Raw genomic sequence first — 19,981 nt, forward strand, 5'->3', positions numbered from 1 at the left:
ACTAACAGTGGTGTTCTATAGCATAATCAGAAAGAGGTGCGAGGTGTGAGATCTGGGTTCCTTTTCCAGCTTTGCTGTTGACTCATTAGCAAGTTTTATGAAGTTACTCTCCTTTACTGTGTTTTCAATGTTATATATGGGGACAGCATATTTCGCCTTCCAGAGTTGTTGAATGAGATGTTGACTGATGTGATGGTCTTTGTATTTCTTAGAAGATAGACACTATAAAAGAACACAGTACAACACTATCCTAAAATGGGAGAAGTAAAGCTATGAATACTTTTCCAGAACCTTCAGTTCTTCCATTTGGTTTCCTCAGAGAAACCTCAAGTCTGTGGCAATCGTGGAAATTTTGATTCAGTTCTTGCAAAGAAAATTTACAATATGATTGATTGATCTGTTCTATCCATATTGGATAGAACAATGTGTGTGTGATGTCTGAGCTCTTTGCTGACTGCAAGGGCACGTTGAATCTGGTCTAATGTGGATGGAACTGTGCTGCCTTCTAAAGTGAGGTTTAGAGTTGTAAGCCTTATATTACTTACGTCAGCTAAAGAAGTGAAGACCCGAGGGCTTGTAAGTCACAGCCACATTTCTGTCCTTTTCTGCGTGTGGCCTCAGGGGTATTCTTACATCTCTGTCTCTAGTGGGGACTGTAACAGCTGTTCTTTGCTGAGAGCCTCCTGGTTCACCTTTAGTTGAAGTGGCTTTGGGAAGATTGAGTCCTTGATGATGCCCATAAGAAGATGCTTGTTTGCATGCATCAAATGCAGCATATCTGATAATATATATGGGGGGTTTTAAGGACAGAAGGCATTTGGTACTGTCTGTACACACACAGTCCATTCTCTAGCCAGCTCTGAGGAAGCAATTATCTCTGATGTCTGTGCAAGACGCAGTATAACACTGCACTCTGATATGCATTTGTGTCCTGGACGCAGCTGCATCAGTGTGTCAGTGCACTAGTGTTGTCTCTTAAATGGTACATGTATGTGTCTACTGGCTCCAAAACTTGCTTGTATATTAACGGCCAATACAGTCATTGCTGCAGGGTGCTATGTAACAGACAGGAGAAAGGCTGATCTCGTGAGAAACAGCAGCATTCCTAAGGCAGTGGAGCTGGTTTCATTTTGGTCATACAGAGTGCACACTGGAAAGTTTTGAATCCATTAAGCACTATTGCACAAGAGTAGAGGCAGTGCCAAGTTGGGCAGACATAATTGTATAGCATTGCTCAGCTTATTAATGATGTAGTTTTGTATTTTGCCTGATTTTGCCTACACAGGTTGCAGCAGTTTGGGAAGCAGCATCTGTGTTAGTTTTGTGGGAGCAAGGCCAGGCTGAAATGAGTTGTAGTGAAAGCATTGTTCTCTTTGGATTAGAAAGGAGATGAGGAGGACCAGATAGCTGAAATGCAAGCTTAGAAAATACAGTACTGCTGATAGCACAATGTTGTCTCATTAAAATTGCAGCAGTAAACAACCATTCCTTTGGTCAGGAAAATCTGGAACCTCAACAAGGGCTGTTTACTTTTTTTTTTTTTTCTTTGGAAGGTGGAGTGCACGCACCGAGGGCGGAGGGGCTGTACGTGCACAGCAGCACGTGGAGCAGAAGGAGCACAGTCATACCCGCCCGTAGGGCTTGCCTTGCCTCCCACATGGAAAGTCCCCCTGCCGAAAAATTGGGTTTCATTGAAATTCAGAGAATTTCAAAGTCAAATGTTTCATTTTGAAAATAATAATAATTAAAATATATATATATATATATATATATACACCTTGAAACAAAATTCAAACCATTGTTTGAAGAAATGTTTTGTTCTAATTTTGCATACGGAAGTTTTGAATGAAACATTTAGACTCAATTATGATTTTCTTTAGTTGTAACCTCCCCAAATAAAACCAGAATTACTTAAAGCAAAATAGCAATTTGGATAAAAGAGTTGGCACTTCATACTGCTACACTGTGAACATAGATAGGAACTATCATGACCTTAGCTTGGCCTAATCTCCGTTTGTATCAGAAATAATACCCCAGCATTGTCCCAGGCATCCATTTTTCATTCGTTGCTGTTCATGTTCATTCATCACCCAACTAAACTGTGGTGCTGGAATGCAAACAGAAACTTAATTAAGCCTTTGAGCTGTGCTGAGGCCTCCAGGTATCTCAGCGGCACTGCAGCATTAAAGATTGGATTCTGATCCCAGTTGGTTGTGAGGAGGAGATAATGAATGAAAGATCTTCAAATCTTAAGAAACTCATCTGAGTCTGAGCTGATGTGGCAGTGTTTTAGCTTCCCTGATGACTGAACTCTAGAGATGCCCTCAGTAATTTGGTAAACTAAGCCACTGGCTTTGGGATTTTAGAAGGAACTGAATTTGGGTGAACATTTGAAGTGCTGCCAGTTTTCTAGCCCGTCTAGACCAGAACTAGCCCTATTAGCACTGATCTCTTACACACATTGCAAAATTTTTGGTTATAGGACCCCTCCTTGGAAAAGCACGTATCTGTGGTAAATAAGGCAGCATTCTTTAAGGAGTTAAGAGTTGTACTGCAGAGTACCATCATGGTGAATGGCAGCACAGTGCCTCTACTGCTTGCTTGGCTGCATCCATACACCACGACCTGTACTGTGTTAGCTGGTAACACTGCAGCAGTTTCCAGCTCACATTTTCCTTATTGCTTTATTGTGGTTTCACCAACTCGGCTTCCTGGCATTTGCTGGTCAGGTTGATGGGCACAAAAATGGAAGCTTTCTTTTTTTTTTTTTTTTTCTTTTCAAACCTGAGAATTGTTTGTACCAGAATGAATCTAAAAGATGCTCTCATTGTAATCCCACATTTGTGATTCCTTGTGACAGAGCATGGATGATAAATATCTACGGCCTTTTTTTCTTTCATAGGGCTTGTACCTTTAGATCATACTTCCAGCTGCCTGCATGTTACAAAGCCCTCTCTTGCATCCAGTGAAGCTGTGACATTTTAATTCAGAGCACTTGAAACACAGTGCCAAATGTCATTCTGATTTCTGTATTTGAAATAAATTGGGTTACAGAGCAAAACTCGAGAGGTTTGTTAGCTCAACTGTATCTAGTTCAAACACCTCACTTGAAAGCCGGATGACCTGGAAAACTGACTTTAACCTTCACATCAATAGCAGCTTTCCTTGATTCAAATGTCTTCAGAAGTTCAAGAAAGATGTTTGAGGTTTTCAAGAGACTGCTCTTTTATTGGAGTCTCCATTGTTGTCACTGTTAACAGGTGTGATTTTTACCTGGAGGAATTAAAAAAGACTTACTGCTTTTTTTAAAGTTCGGTTTTTTATTAGTTCAACTCTTTTTGTTTACTGGCAAATTCAGAGGAAAAAATTGTTTGCTTTCAGGACATTAAGGATGGAGGCAGGAATACAGACTGCTTTCTGGATCTTTCAGACCCATCTGGAACAGAGGACTCGTGAAGATCTTGCAGGAGGCTGCCCAACAGAATCCCTTCCCTGACATTCATTACAAAATGGAGGAAAGCTGGAAATGAATGTCCAAATGCAGTTATCTGCCTTGGAACCAGCAATTCTGAAACTTCTCTAGCAGTCCTCCCTCGTTAGTTAACAGCTATCACTCTTCACAGATGTGTTTGGATATCTGTCTTCACACAGGGATGGTAGTCCCCAAAAATGAGCAAACCTTCAGAGTAACTGCAGCATTGAAAGGAACGAGTAAATGATGGTGGGACTGCAGCAGGACAATAGCCTTCTGAGTCAGAGATTTTCGTAAGATGATTTAAGTAGCTTCAGGGTTTTAAGTCATTTGTCAGGCAGATCTCTCATCTCGCATATTAATGTAAAGACAGAAGGTTTATGAGGAAGTATGTCACAGCTCAGAATGACTGCAAATGGAAGTAATTAAAAAGGAGGTATCTGAACTGGAATGTTGTCAGCTTCTTAAAGAAAAACTCTCCTCTGCTCAGTTTGGCATTGCTGCACCCTGTTTATGGTACGCTCAGAGCCTCTGAAGTTTTGAATAGGCAGGGTGCTGGAAAGCCATATTTGCTGGTCCACTTATACTGGTATACCCATGAGCAGACTGAAGACCAGCAGGCTTCCCTAGATAAAGGTTTATACATTTAGCCATTAAGCTTACAAAAGGATTTGCATCGATTTAGAACACTAAATCAAGTTCTGGATGTGGGGGGTTTCAGTATTTCAGTCCGTGATTTGACTTCAGGAATTCTGCAGCCATTTTCTCTTGGACAAAAGCTTTTCTTGGTGTTTGGGGAATAAGCATGCTGACTTGGTGGTTTGCAGAGGGGGTGGTTTTCTGGTTTTCCTTTTGTTGTAGATGGACAGCCCAGCTATTTTTTGGTTTGTTTTCTTTCTCTGTCTTTTAGAATTTTAAAGGAAAAAATGTTTTTTGTTTGTTTGGTTGGTTGGTTTTTTGTTTGTTTGTTTTTGTTTGTCTGGGGAAAGATCCCAGTAATGATGCTCCTCTGGGTAGGCACCTCTGCTTGCTGGGCCATCAGCACTCCCATAGAGAGCTGTTTTCTCACTCTATCTCGTGTCAATGTATGGTGTGTAGTGGATCTCTCTTACTGGGACTAGTGTTTGCCTTCTACCTGAGAGGCAAGGAACAATGAAGGATGATACTGTCTACAAAACTTCCTTGTGCTATCATTTGTTGATTCACAGGTTTGACTCAGAAAAGAGTATTTTATAGCACTGAGAGTCATGTCTGCTTTGCATCATTTATATTAATAGTCCTCCTTTCTTGTTTTTCTTGTCCCTCAGGGTACTCAGGAACTGGTTAAACAGGTAAAGAATTTGCCCCAAGCCAACTACAATCTCCTGAAGTACATATGCAAGTAAGTGAAATTAATTAACATTTGGAAAAGTCGCTACATTTTGTGAGATTCAATCTTATACACAAATAATTCACTCTGAAAGTTTGAATGTTCAGTCACCACTTACACATAACATGCTGATCCTGTAAAGTATGTGTAGGTGGATGTGCAGCCAAGCAAATTGCTGTCATCCACAGTCTTGACAGCAAGCATCAATGATGCTGCTAGGTTGTACTGTTTGTTTCAGAAGCACTTAAAGACCAATAAAGAAAGGTAGTAGTTCCAGGCATTGCACAGCAGGAGGATTTGTAACTCAAGCTGAGTAGCAGATAGAGTTATGATAGAGGCCAGTCTGGCCTCAGCTGTAATTTGGAAGTGGTGTTGGGAATGGCTTGGAGTGCCAGGGATTCTGTGGCCTTTTCTCCTGTTGTCTCTCTGCTGATTGTTCCATGTGGGAAGGAATCGTCTGGGAGCTGGAACAGAATGTTTGCCTTAATACAGTGTAATTCACTTTGTCCTATTGTGATCTCTGTGGTAAAGTCCTTTGCTTCTGCAACAGGCAGTAGACACAAATGCTGACTGACATGAAGCCCATGCCTTACTCAGGAGATGACAATCCTTCCCAAGGGTACAGATGGACAGCATTTTTGAAATGTACTTTTGAATGCTTTGGAAAATGTATTGTGCCTCACTGTGTATTTCTATAGTTTGGTGTCTGAGTATTGCAAAACATAAAGGGAGAATATGGGAGAGAATATAATCACACATGTTTCTAAGTGAAGAATTGAAGAAACTAAAGTCGATTTTAGTTCTGACTAAGGGAAGAAAACAGTTCTTGGGTCTCAGCACACTGAAAGCCTCTTAAACAATAGGAGTGCCTATGAAAGTCAGGCTGCAAGTAGAAGCTTTCAGAAGTTTGCCAACTGAGTAGTACAGGGAGAGGAGGAAATGTTTTGACTGCTCAAACTGCTCAGATCACCCCAGAATGAACAGCAGTTCATTAAAAACAGATTACAGGCAGAGTGAGACTGTTCAACTCTGAGGTCTCTGAGACCTGTTTCCTGCTCCTCTGGGTATTCATGTCTTATTGTCCTTTTTGTAACGAGACCAATTACAAGCTATTTCAGTGTTTCTTACAACCTGCTATAGCTCCTACTGAGGCTATTCCAAATTGCAAAATGTATAACTTTTAGAAACATTCTGTTGATTTCCAGCATATGCATACAGATAGCCAGTCTGTCTGCATTTCTTCATGTGCTATCTTTGGCTCACATAAAGTCTTTTCCGTGTGTTGATGTCTGCCCAGTTGATGCATTCGCAAGAAGCTCTTTATCTGTGTTTTGTCAGATTCAAGAAATAAAGCTCTTCCCACAGGCTGCTTAGTTCTAGGATGTGAGGATCAGTGAAATGTCTTTTTTTTTTTTTTTTTTTTTTTTTTTACCTCTATCTGTAAGTGAAAACTGGCAGAAACCACTCCATGTAAATAGAAATTTCCCAGAAAATCTGTATTTGCATAGTCAGAAGTACCTTTGGCAGAAGATATTCTGTCTTCTCTTGTTCATACAAGGGATCTGGGATTGAGTTTGAATATCTAAACTGCATTTAGTCTGTAGGAGCATTTTGGATCCCAGGCTATATAAACACAGGGCAAAACTTTCTGCTCAGCATGCCTACAGTCTGAGAAGTGACTGACTTATTTCTCTCCTTCTATGATTTTTCTGGGGGGGCTTTTCAAGGTTCCTTGATGAAGTTCAGGCTCACTCCAGCGTTAACAAGATGAGTGTTCAGAACCTAGCTACAGTGTTTGGACCAAATATATTACGACCCAAAATGGAAGATCCAGTGACCATGATGGAAGGTAGGTACTCCTCTTGTGAGATAACACAGCATTTGTATTTTGGAGCTGCAGGAAGATGATGAGAAGTACTGCACGTTGTATCACTGAATGCACAGTCAGCAACAAGTCAGACAATCCATTTCATCAGTGCCTCTGAGTGGATGTACCAGTCTGGCCACTGCTATCCCACTTGCCACTGGTCTGGGAATGTCTCTTTTCTACAACATGGAGATGCCTCTGCCCTTCTATGCTCTTTCAGCTGTTGAGAAAGTTTCTCACACTTACTGTTAAAATGAAAGGTCAAAAGTTCTTCAGTTCCATGTTCAAGTATCAAACTACTGCTGTTTAGCATTACTGCATTTGGGTGTATTTAGGCAACTTCCTGCAAAGGGCATTCAAACTACAATGAAAGAGGAACTGCAGTTCTTACTGTGCTACAGAGGTTATACTTATGTGTCTTAGACATGTTGTCTTGGAAGCAGACTGTGTGTGGGTCAGTACTTCACAGAATTGAGTAACAAGTCAAAGATCACTGTTAATTTTGGATGTTTGTACGTTTAAAAAAAAATTACTCCAGCCATATATCAGATGTTTGCTATGCAAAATATATTTCCTGAGTTGAAAAAAAAAAACAAACCAAAACAACCCAAACCTCTAGTAGAAGTAATGTTACTAGGCCCTAACTAATTATGGAGCTGCTTTGGGTACATTTGCTGTTAAGTGTGTTCTTTTGAGATGACAACTTTTATCTGCAAGGGTTGGGATAAAGTAGAAAACCAGACTATTCTACTCTATTCTACTTTTACTGTATTTGCTTGCTCATTGTATCCTGTTTGTTGCTGGACTGCAGGAAAAGAGAAGAACTCCAGAGAAGGAGGAAGCCTAATGATGGAAAGGCATGGAGTGTTTTAAAAAATTTTGAAAGAATAAAAAAAATAGATCTGTGACTGAAAAAAGCTCTTACACTCAGTAGTTACTTCTGTACTCCTTGTGAATGGGTCTTTGCTTTAGGAAATAAGTTAAAATGCCACAAGTGAGATGAGAAAAGGTGAAACAGAATAACTAACGATGGGCCTCAGTGCACTTAGGTCTTGCTTGCAGGCATGAATGCTTCTTTCTCCTGAAGCATGTATAAAAATCTGAAAATTATCCATCTCCATGTGAGTCAGCAAGTGCAGAAACAGATGCTGGGTTATTAGCAGACTAAAGGTGGGGACAGCTGAACTCCTCACAGAAGTTAAATACGAGTTATAGGTGAGGTTAGTTGTACTTCTTGCTATCAGGCCAAGACTCATGATTATATTCAAGTCCTTATCATAGAATCCTGGGTATTAGTCTTATTCTCTATTTCAGATGATAAGTAAACCTAGCATTAATTACATATTTGCTCTTTTTAAGGCTTTTCTCTTTTGTAGAAAATACTTTGTATTAGGTTTGATAAGAGGTATTCTTTTGGTCTCTAATGGTCTACTGAACCCTACTGAAAAGCAGTAACAACTCATTCTGTGGACTTACATAGTTGTCAGTACACTGCCTGCACTCGCTGTATACTTTCTACTTTGTTTAAATGTTGTGAGAAGCTCTCTTTTAATCAAGTTGGTCACCTTGTGAATCTGCTAGCTGCTGTCTACAGCTGTATTTGTGATTCTTTGGGGGAAACTTTGTTCCAGTAGAGTAGCCCTTATGGCAACTTATATTTCATTTTATAACATGTACTGGTATCTATGTTCCTGTGGCACCTGTTTTTTTGTTTTGCTCTCCTATTGTAAAGAACATGCACAGGTTGCTTTAGGCTGTGATCTATGCTGTGTTCTACCTTAAAATTTAATGTTTTCCTTTGGGTCCTTCTTAATGATTGGAAACACCTGTCAGTCAGAAGTTCTTGTTGCTTTCACTTTGTATCTGGGACTCTCCAGCATATATTTGAAATCTCATTTCCACCATGGACTGTATTTCAACATGTTTCCTAATGAGTGCTGTTTCATTTCAAAATGCTGAACATTTAACTAGAATTGTAAGCAAAGAGTATTCTACAAATAGACTGATGGTACAAGAAGTATCTCTTTCCCCCTGTGCGCAGCCGCATCTGTCATACAGATGTCATACTCTTGGCAAGTTTCTCTATAGAGTTCAGCAGAAGGCCTAGGCTGAAACTTCTGGTGCTTTTGTAAACACTAGCCCTGGGCCTGCTAAGACTGAATTTTGGCATAATGCAGATACTCAAGTCAATGGAAGCCTGCTAGTTTTGGAAGCTGGACGGAAAGATGCTCCATGCTAGCTGACACATTGGTGTACTGAGAATCCAGCATGCATCTCTGTACAGAGCTGTGCTGTCCTGTAGAGCTGCGCTTGCTAAAGTGAAATTGATGCTGGCTCTGAGCCCCATGCCAGTGTGGTACAGAAATGCCCTGTTTTTCAGGTATCTTCCTCCTCTGTCATCCTCAAAAGTCCTTAAGCAGGCTAATTTATTAATAGTTACTACTGACCATTTGTGCTATGCTAGTCAGCTGCATTAAGCAGGCAGACATGCCTGTGTCATTCCTATTCTTCATCTCCAGCAGTGGGAGCAATTCCTACCTCTTGCAGTCCTGTATAGAAAGGCCCAGAGGTTTGTACTGTCCTGCTGCAGGGCATGGTGCCCGCACACCTGCCCCACAGGAAGCTCACAGGGCACCTCACAGACAGGGAACATCAGGCCTTCCATGGTCTCATGGAATCCTTGCCTTTGTTTTCTCCCACAGGCACCTCACTGGTTCAGCACCTGATGACGGTGCTGATAAGTGAACAGGGGAGAATCTTTGCTGTCCCTCAGGCAGATGTGCCAGGGAGCCAACTGGAAATCAGACCCGTGCGTCCACGCAACACTGTGGAGTGGATCTCTGAGGAGGATGGAGAGGACAGCAGGTCAGAAAGCAATTTTCCCAGCCCTGCTGATCTGCCTTCTGACAATGCTGTGGCACTGGAGACCACGCCTGGACCTGTACTGAAAAACGCCCCTCCAGAGCACAGCAGCAAGTTGGCTCAGCCTGCCACCAGCCCCAGCAAAAGAGTGCAGACGCTGCCTCCGTGGAAATACTCCTTCCGCCAGCAGGGATCACGGTCTGTGAGCCCAAAGCTGGGCAGCTCATCCCTAGATATCCCCAACCTCTCCTCCAGTGGAAACTGGCTGATGAATGGACTGTACTCTCTCCGAGGCCACCGCCGGACAGCCTCTGGGGAACGAGTTAAAGACTCTTGTTCTTCTCAGAGACTTTCTACTTATGACAATGTCCCTTCGTCCAGCCTCTCCCTCAGCACACACAGTATGGGCAGCACCACGTGGTCTACGTCATCGTGTGAGATCTCCGTGGTGGACTCGGTCAGCAGCTGCCCAGCCTGTCGGGCCAGTGACTCCTCGGTTTTAAGCTCTCTCCAAACCGAGTGGATGACTCAGGGCTCACTGTCTCAGAGTGAGGTCAAGACTGCAGATCTGGAGAACAGCATCGACAGGTTAGAAGCCTGCAGCAGCAGCAGTGAGCAGAGCAACCTAGCTCCAGCTTCCAGAGACTCTGTCAGATGCTCTAGGGCCTTACAGAGCTTGGTGGTAGAGCTAAAGACAGAACTGAGCAAACAGAGGACTGAGTACGAGACCAGTATCAAAAGGTAATGTCACATGCATGGTGGAGAAAAAGAAGTCTTCTGTGATCATCACCTCTGTTTGAACATGGGTGGGGGCTACCAAACTAATCTGGTTCTGGGACCTGTAGTTTGGGAAGATTGTAAATTTGGATCTGGTCTTTCCTCAGTGCTCTGTGAGTCCAGCTTTTCTCTTTGAGCTGGGATCGTTCAGTCTGGAGAAGAGGAGGCTCAGGGGAGACCTCATTGCACTCTACAACCTCCTGAAGGGAGGCTGTGATGAAGAGGGATTTGTCCTCTTCTCTCAGGCAACGAGCAGGACACGGGGTAATGGCCGCAAGTTGTACCAGTGGAGGTTTAGATTAGACATAAGGAAGAACTATTTCTCTCAGAGAGTGGTCAGGCACTGGAATGGCTGCCCAGGGAGGTGGTGGAGTCGCCGTCCCTGGCAGTGTTCAAGAGGCATCTGGATGACGTGCTGCATGATATGGTTTAGTGCTTGTGGTGGCAATGGTAATGAGGAGACGGTTGGACTGGATGATTTTGTAGGTTGTTTCCAACCCTGTGATTCTACGATTCTATGATTCTATGATTTGACAGAAGAGAAGATAAAAAATGGGATTTCCATTACACAGGAAATTCCAGTATTGCTCAGTTGATTTTCAATGGAAATTGGAACAACACAGGTTATTACCAGAGTCTTCTCTTTGTCAGTGTTCTGCTAGAAACAGCGAGGCAAGCATCTGTCTTGTGGGGAGGGAATGGAACCTAGGGTGGTCTGTGCAGGTGCTGAGAACTGTGTCAAATCAGTCTGAAATTGAAGGTTTTATGCCGCTTTTCCCAAGGGAAAATTTCATTAGAAAAATGGTTGTGACTGTTCTTTGCTGGTTTTATTGTTGTTGAGATTGCATCTCAGTTATAACTTTTTCAGTAACCGTTTTGTGTTGAACCTCAAAAATCAAAGCACCGTTTCCAGATGCTCTCAGAGCAGTTCTCTGCTCACACAGCGTGGTACTGACTCAAAGCAGCAGCAAGGTGCTGCTTGGGCAGCAGGGCTGAACTTGGTGGTTCTTAGCCCTGATGTTTTTCATGTTTTCAGGAGAGGTGTGTGTGAAGGCAGGGGCTATAAGAAGTAGAAAGTACTCCTAACAATTAGGAAGAGTCTTATTTATTCATTTGTGTGAGTTGGTGTATTAGTTTTTACGAGTTTTAGAGTTTAACAGAATGATTTTCAGACAAGTACTCGGTAAAATACACACATGAAATAATTTAGATACTTTTTAATATAAAGGGATATGTGAAATTGTACACCATGTTACAGTACAGAAGAATTGTCACCAGTTACGGTGCTTTGCATTGGAGAAGGGCTGCAAGCACACTTCTCACAAATTTGTTTCTTCTCAGCTATTTTGTGTTTGGTTAGTGTTAGACTCCCTATGTTATTAAAACTCTGGTAACGTTTACATGGCTCAGTATCCAGCCACTCTTTTACACATGGTACCAAAAGCGTCAGCTAACTTTTCTGCTGCATCATTTTTATTGTTATTTATCAAAAGCTTTTGGAAAGCCCCAGTGGGAACTGTGATCTGTACCAGTGGGCCTGCTGTTAAGGTATGGATATTATCACTTGTTACCTTCCTGCTATATTTTATGGTTTACTGTGGTGGTGGTTTGCCAGCCTCTGCAAAGCTGGTAGGGAGATGAGTATGTTCATTGCATCTGATCTGCAGGACTGCCCTCACAAGCCTTGTTGCAGGGATACTGAGTAACAAATAGAAACGAGATCAGGCTGCAAAATTTGGAAGTGTGTACCTGCCCATTCTTACCTGCTGCCTCTGGGAAGTGGTAGCTTTCCATATCATCACGAAAACACCTAGGAAGGACCTGTTTGTCATTTCTGCTGCATTCTCGGCTGTTTCAGTTGTAACAAACACTTGTCTTTCCCCTTCAGCTGGAAAGGGACAAAGAGCAGTTAGTGTAACTGGAGGGGAGGACTACAAATTAGCCAGGTCTCACAGGGCAAAGTAGCTAAGGGGAAGATGCCTAACAAACTGGTGGTATTTTCGTAAAGTAGGCAAGACACAATCACTGCCTTTTTGTATTAAACAGGATGATTCCAGCTGTTTGGGATTACAGCCCTAAGGATCTTGCTGTCAATTCTGGGAGTTTCAAGCCAAGTTTTTCAGCTCTCAAAAATTTTGCAATGTTTTTACTGCAGCTGCAACATTTTAATTTCCTTTTGATTGCACGTGAAAATCTGCTCCTGTGGAAAGACAGGAGCTGACTCCAGCGAAAGAGCGTGGCAGATTAGCAGGAAAATCAGGGACTACCCTCACTGGTGTTATGAAGGCAAGTCAGTCCCCAAAAGTAATAATTCCTTTACAATTGTACATGTGCTGGTGTGGTTTGTAAAATTCAGTCTTGTAGTAGGGCATGTTTTAATGAAGGCATATGAGCTTTTTGTTGGCACACGTACGTGGAGGGAAAGCAAAGTCGGTACCTGCCTGGGGCAGAGGTAAGGAACACTTGCTGATGGAAAAGCTGTTATTTATCATTATCAACTGCCCATTTTCTCCCTCTTAGTCAGAGGGAGGCAAGTTTTATGGCCTTCCTGTAACCGGTCTGTTCCAGAGCATTTTTCCCTCAAGGTTAGTATAATTATCAGGCATTCTCTGTTGAGTTTCAGTAATTCATGTTTACCACCTGGGCCTCTTAAGAAACTGGAAATGTCCTGAAGAGGACTATTACTGTATATATAAAATGCCTGTAAGCACTGTGAACCTTTGTATTCAGAACAGGGGCAGTTTGTTTTGGCTGCTCTAGCTGACTCCTAAAGCTTCACAGAAGGAAAATATAACTGGTAGCACAGATCTGTGGAATGCAGCAAGAAGTGTGGGGGGCTGCATCTTAGCTTCCAAGGAGTCCATTTGCATTGCAGAACACAGCTGGGCGATAAATGTTGGCCAGGACTGGTAGTTTTTTCTAGATATTCTGCACATTTCTGTTTACATGTAAGCGCAGCTGTTGGTCTGCTGCACTTTGTGATCAGTGCTTATGGGTGCGACTTTGTAATTTGTTGAAGTTGGTAACAATGATAATAATGTCATTCCTGGCTGTAGGTGAAGAAACAGGGCTGCAGTGCATTGCATTGTCTGCAAAGTTACATCTAGTGACCACCACGAAGCAATTGGGGTTCTTCTGAGAAAGTTCTTTTTTCAGATGTTGCTGTGGAGGCTTCCTTTTTAAGTTTCACTTACCCTGTGTAAAAATATCCCACTCCCAGTTTCAAAGGGAAGCCAGGCACCCCATTTCCACAGTTGGGTATTAGAATGTTCATTCTTTTGCTTTTAATTTAAAGTAGAGTGACACCTTTCCTAGGACAAGGCTGTTTTTAAAACTCACTGTCTGACTCCTATCTGGATGTATTTCTTCTGAATGAACACCACTACTCTGTCTTGCAATTAGGAAATGTGAGTGGAAGGACAGTAAGCGATGTCCTTTCTGCACGTTATTTCAAACCCAAAAACATGAACCGTGGTCTCTGACCTCCTTAGAGAAAAGTTCTGAGTCTTGAATTAGAGCTTTGTGCACGGATGAACTATTTCTGGTCTGTCCTTCAGATTCTTCCTCATATGAAATGTGGATTTTTTTTTTTTTGTCTGTTTGTTTTGTAAAATTCTGCAGTGTGAAAAATTTCTGCTCCCCAGCCCCCCTGTCAGTGACAAACTTTACAGAAAATACCATAAGATGGAAGGCAAGGAAGGAGTGTGACTTCATTCCTAACTAACTGACCTTCAAGGGTATTCTTCTGTACTGGATACCTTACAGGGAAACACAGGATAAAAACAGGTTGTTGTTTCTTTTGGAAGTTACAGAAGTTATATATCTGAACTCAACCTAACAGGTGTGTTGAGTTATATCTCCTCCCATAAGCACTGCTTTGTAAGACTTGACTTGCTTAAGTACATTTATTTTCTTAAGATACAAATGGAAGTGGGATCCAGCGTTCAAGGACCCCCTGCCCTTAAACTCAATATTAAGTAACTTCAAAATGGTAATTGGTGCTCTCTTTTAAAACTTCCTCTTAGAATTGAGACATTTTAGCTCTAAGTAGAACAACTTATACTTATCACAGCTATCACAGCACTACTTATCATGCTTCTTACTTTAAAAGTTTTTTTTTTTCTTTTTTTTTTTTCTCCTCTCTCTCTCTCCTGTTTGGTTTTAAGAATTGAAGAAGCAAGTGCAGACCTGAGGAAGCAAGTGGTAAGGCTAGAAGAAGAACTGGACCAAGAACGGAAGAAATACACAATGCTGGAGATAAAACTGAGGAATTCTGAACGTGCACGGGAAGATGCAGAGAAGAGGAATCACCTCCTGCAGAAGGAAATGGAAGAGTTTTTTTCAACATTAGGATGTTTAACTGGTGGGAGTCAAAGTGCTAAAGTCTCCAAATAGAACAACCTGATGTACATCACAGAAAACTATTTCTGGCAAAACCAGTGAAAGAAATGCACATTTTGTTAAGTTATACTCATGTATCATGAGTAATTCTGCAGTGATTGTGCTCTCAGTGACATGTGCTCTGTTGTCTTTTCATGTTCTGTAGTATTTGGACCAGCTGGGAATAGACTGCTGAACATAATGTTTGAACGTTTAGATTTCAGATTGCCAAGAAAGAGAGGACACACTTTCTACCCACAGGTCAAAAGGTTCTGGTCTCCATTGCTGTACTTGTTCCATCTTTGGATTCCCTGCACCCTCCTTTTGCTGGTTCACAGACAATGGAAAGGCATGGAAGGTGGGTGAGACCCAGGAGGACTGCAGTTCTAGAATGTCACCACATTCATTGTGGCTTAGTATTGTGGATTGAATATGAGGTTTTTTCCTCCCTACTCTCTACATAAAGCTTGTTCAGATATCTCATTGCTGAAAGTGGCATTATTTCATCAAGATGCTTTGAAAACAATGTCTACTGAACAGCTGAAAATACTGGAAATTTTGACACTTTCACTACGTTATCCCTTTGGTACCAAACAGTTCCACTGCCTCACAAAAATATGACTTATTAAAGTGTACCTGTTTAACAATCAGATTGGCCACAGAAACTCACTGGAACTTTAAATATGCACGCTTTGCCCTAGGTAACTTATTTTTACTTTGAGCCAAAAATAGAGCAGCATTAGCTGCAAGAAAAAAGAAATCTCCTGTGAGTTGATACGTAGTGGTCAGACATCAAGGTAAGAAAAGGAAAATTCTTCTTGTAATCAAAACACGTCCAACTGATGTCAGTATTTTAACTTGAATAGCAAAACTACTGTAAGAGAAATTAATGCAGTTAGTGTTGAAGAAGGGAGTGGGATCCATCTTTAACTGTCACAGAACAACAGTTGATTTTTTGTTTGCAAGAAAGTTTATGGGGAAAAGGAGAACTGCAAACAATGCAGTAGCCTAAGTTCACTACTTCTACAAAAAGAACATACGCTGTTAGAATGAAGTTGTAATTCCAGGACTGTCACGACTCACTTCCCTTCAAGGGACTGACTGACTTACTGGGGAAGTTCTGCACAACATTTGGAGGACCCCGAGTCGTACAGGATCTGCACACAAAACTCTGTTTCACCAGATCCATCTCGAGGTGGTTTGCCAGCCCCTGCACTCCATCGTTTGCCCTCTTTCGGCAGAAATCTTTGACAGCTGATGCAGCTTGGGAGTCTCAAAGGAGAATGATTTTAACAGAAAAAAGCCATGACCACGTGAACTGACTAGGAACTGGTATAGACTGCAGTGAAGGTGCTCGCTTCATTTAACTACTTAAAAAGAAGAATGACCTTGCTTTTTTTGTCTTGGTAGAAAAGAATATAACTCATTATCTGGCAGTAACCTTGGAACGGTCTTTTTGCAGTACCAGCAGATGCACACTGATGTTCTCCTTCCCACAGAAACGTAAACCATTTAAAGCAAGCAAAAAGAAACATACAGCCTCATATTTCCTGGTTACAGCAAGTCAAGCAAAGCAGTGAAATATAACTAAGCTGTTTGGGTATTTCAGAAGAGTTTCCAAGCGTGTCCAGCTGCACTGGATTCTTTACTACCCCTATGGTGAAGCAGTGTGGCAAAACCGTGACTGTTCAGCAGGAGCAGCCTGCCACCTGCAGGCAGCAGCATCAGCTTTAACCCCCCCCCATTAGTATTACTAACGAGCGCCACCCCAGTTCACAGCCTCCCAGGTATCACTACTGGGCACAACTCCGTACCAGCTTACAGGGTCGCAACTGAGTCTGCAAGGAAGACAAGGGCCCGTTTAAAACTATTAATATGCACAAAGCATGAGGAGCAATTCCTGTAACAATGAATGTCAGCTGGAACACCATAGTGGCTTTAGGCAGCGTGAAGTCTAATGACAGTCCTCAAAAATAAACCTCAGTGTCAAAGCATAGCCTGTGCTAGGCTGTAAATAACTCTGCAATTACAATACCATGCTGGTAAAAGTGACAGTTTGTACTACCAGAGGCATTCAATCCAAAGTAGCAGCAATCAGAATATTTTTGTACCTTCTTTTATTCTTACCCTAACATGGGTACTTTTCATTATATCCAACATCCTGACAGCCTACATCCCTTAAACAATTCATACTGCATTACCTCCTGTATGTTTCTAGTGCAGACTGCTCTCTTTAATTCCAGCACACCACAATACTGAGCCATGCTGATTGAGAGCCTAAAAACAAATATGCAAAGCAAGCAGAACAACTAAACCAGACTGCTCACTGGCTCTCAGAGAAATAAAAGAATATTGAGAATTGACTCATTTGAAGTACTTGGAATACCAGACAACTGATATCTACAGCCAAAGTGAGAGACAAAGCCAGCTATCCCGTCTTCAGAAGCTCCAAGACAGGATCACTTATTAGCTGCATTGCACTCCACATGAGCTAGCAGCCAGAATAAAATTAATTCTTGTCAGTTTCACAGAGCAAACTGTATCTACTCACAGCAATTAATGGCACTAACCTTTAGCTGACTGCTGTGATCCAGAAATATGTATTTCTCTTCTTCAGAAGTAATAGATCTTAGGTCATTTTGAAGATGATCCACTGCAGTAAGTAGGCTGCAAGAAGTTGCAGTGTTCCCCATTCTTGCTAAAATGTACCTCAGCAGGAAGCAAACTCTAAAGCATGGTAAGAGACACGTAATGTTCATTTTCTTCTCTTGAGCAATTTTGCAAGAAATGAGGATATGCTCACGCTGCTGGACATAACCCCATTGATCACCATGTCCTTCTTTGACAGGATCATACTCTTCAGTGACAGCTGCTGTTTCCACGCTCTTTTCCCACAACTCTTTTCCCACAACTCCTTTTGCCTATCTCACAGATCTGAGTGCACTTCTTATTTTACAGACATTTAGCTTCTTCCAGCCCCCTCCCAGCACCACCAATTAAATTGAAGCCTTAACAACAGTTTACAGGTGTGCTAGTCCTAATAAGACACAGAATCAGGTAACTTCCCAGCCTGAAACATCCCTTCCAACATTATGCAGGCAAAAAAAAAAAAAAAAAAAAAAAAAAGTTCAGTGAAAGAAACCCAACATAAGCAAGTACCAACATTAGCAAAATCCAAAGCCAAATAATGAAGAAATTCTATAGGTCTCCATGGTATTTCTAATGAAAAGGAAAAGCAGTAATGCTAACTTAATGAGTGATCCACATTTGCCAAAGAGGTCTATACAAGCAAGCAGCACTAAGGAGGGTTTCAGCTTTAGGTTTATCAGCCAGAACTACTGCCCAAAATGATAAAAAATGAAGTTAACACAGCCAAATCCCTGACAAAGCCAGGACTGCCTCAGGCCTTGCTCTATATTTATGTGTTACTTCGAACCAGCCTCACTTTCTGCTAACACAGGCAAACAAAAAAGAGCATCTCTGAGCCTCACCACTTTCCTAGAACACCACCTCCTGCAGAACTGCTCCCTAGGAAGGAAGCAGGCTGCACTACACTGCACACAGCTGCAGCACCGCATCAAAAACGAGATGCAGAGACAACGTGACAGCATGCAGCCAAACACAACTTGAGGGCATCCCGAGTCTTCATTTAAAGCAACTCACAGAGCCTGCTGGAGATGAAGGTAATGAAATAAATACTGGTAATACCAATGCAGGAAGTGGTCCTGTTACCCAAATTTGCTCTCCAGTAAAAGCCCTTCAAAAATCAGGTATCTTAAAGCTTCTCCAGCAATCAGTTTTGAGGATTTTTTCCCTAAAGGCCCAGGCCCTGTGCCCTCACACACTGGAAGGGCCTTAGCTTACCTCTTCTACCACACAGGGGCCCAGCAACTTCATTACCAGGAGGGCAGGCAGACTGCAGTTGGTAGCAAAACAGAAAAAATAGAAGAAATACAGCATTTTTTGCCTACAGATGAGCTCAGACACAAAAGAGAACATAAATACCACTTAAAACATTTTTCAGGATAGACCAACACTAATACAGCTCCAGCTGCAGTCTTACTGTCAAATCCATGCTTGTCATTCCAGCCTAGCAATGAAGAAACACTAAATGCATAATGGTCAAGCTTTTTTTTTTTCCTTTTTTATTTAAAATATCATTATAACCAATTAACATACTAGATAACAATGTATACATTCCAGTGGTGCACATGTAATGACCTATGGCATGAATGATTGAAAAAACCACAATGCTTTCAGTAATGCCCCACCAACAGCTTATTTGGAGGGAATAAAAGAAAAACAGGAAAGCTATCAAATGCAGGGAAGAAAAAAAATAGCTCTCCCACTATTTTTCATGATGTATTTTCCCGTTGGTATTTCCTGGGACAAAACAAAATTAAGAATATACTTTAAAAGGGGCAGAAGGAATGATCACAATCGTTAAGGTGTTTTTTTTTTCCTTTCTCAACTTTAGTAAGAAAAGTTAAAGAACTCTCAAAAATAGACTAGATATTGGGCCTACAAAAGTAATTCATCTGTATGCAAAGCTTACCAAGAATTATTCCTTTTGTAAAATGCAAAGGATGAGCTGACACTACTAGTAAGCTATTTTTACCTACAAAACCAGACTACAATAATAAAATCACCAATTTACAGCTAACACAATATTCTAGATGTACATTATTGTACACGAACTATATATTACACATGAACATCTTACGTGAAATATATAAGAAACATAACTACTGCTATTGTCTCAACATTGGCCAAAGGGTTCAATTTTCTAAAGGAAGTGTAATTTTCTATTTCACATTCAGTGTAGTTCCAGTAGCAAGGGGTAGCTTTGCTTATTTAGAAACGTAGGTGGTTTGTGTGAGGTAGATCAAGAAAACCTTGCTTAAAATTTTAACAGCAAAAGTGGAAACAATGCTATCTATTATAACACATCCATAAAGAGAGATCCGTGTTAGGGCATAAGAGAGATCAACTGAAATATCACTTTGATCCAGTGCCCATAACTAAAGATAAATAAAACAAACTGGAATTTAGTTAGGCAGTAGAGTCTCATCACAGGTTCCATTAAAATTCTTCCTAATCCTATGCAGATTGCTCTCTTTCAGCTCCAATCCTCAAACTATATCCGGACAGGTGAACCAAAAATTTAACAGGCAAATGAAATTTAACAAATGAAATATAACTATGTGAACAAGCTGCTGTTAACAGCAAATACTGGATTCCTGGTTGGGCAAGA

At 41.4% G+C, this 19,981-nt stretch overlaps 1 protein-coding gene across 11 annotated transcripts in view; it reads left to right on the forward strand.

Annotated features, from left to right (window-relative positions):
- The window catches only part of ARHGAP22 (Rho GTPase activating protein 22), a 147,287-nt gene extending 131,910 nt beyond the window's left edge, over positions 1–15,377 (forward strand). For all 11 annotated transcript variants that reach the window (XM_052677713.1, XM_052677709.1, XM_052677708.1 and 8 more), the window contains 4 exons: positions 4,780–4,853; positions 6,569–6,690; positions 9,411–10,311; positions 14,514–15,377. In XM_052677713.1, the coding sequence (XP_052533673.1) occupies positions 4,780–4,853; positions 6,569–6,690; positions 9,411–10,311; positions 14,514–14,742 (1,326 nt within the window). In that variant the 3' untranslated portion in view covers positions 14,743–15,377. The remainder of the gene's footprint in view (positions 1–4,779; positions 4,854–6,568; positions 6,691–9,410; positions 10,312–14,513) is intronic.
- Positions 15,378–19,981: the final 4,604 nt, after the last annotated feature.

The sequence above is a fragment of the Tympanuchus pallidicinctus genome, unplaced genomic scaffold (assembly GCF_026119805.1).
Source record: "Tympanuchus pallidicinctus isolate F22 unplaced genomic scaffold, pur_lepc_1.0 scaffold16, whole genome shotgun sequence".
NCBI lineage: Eukaryota > Metazoa > Chordata > Aves > Galliformes > Phasianidae > Tympanuchus > Tympanuchus pallidicinctus.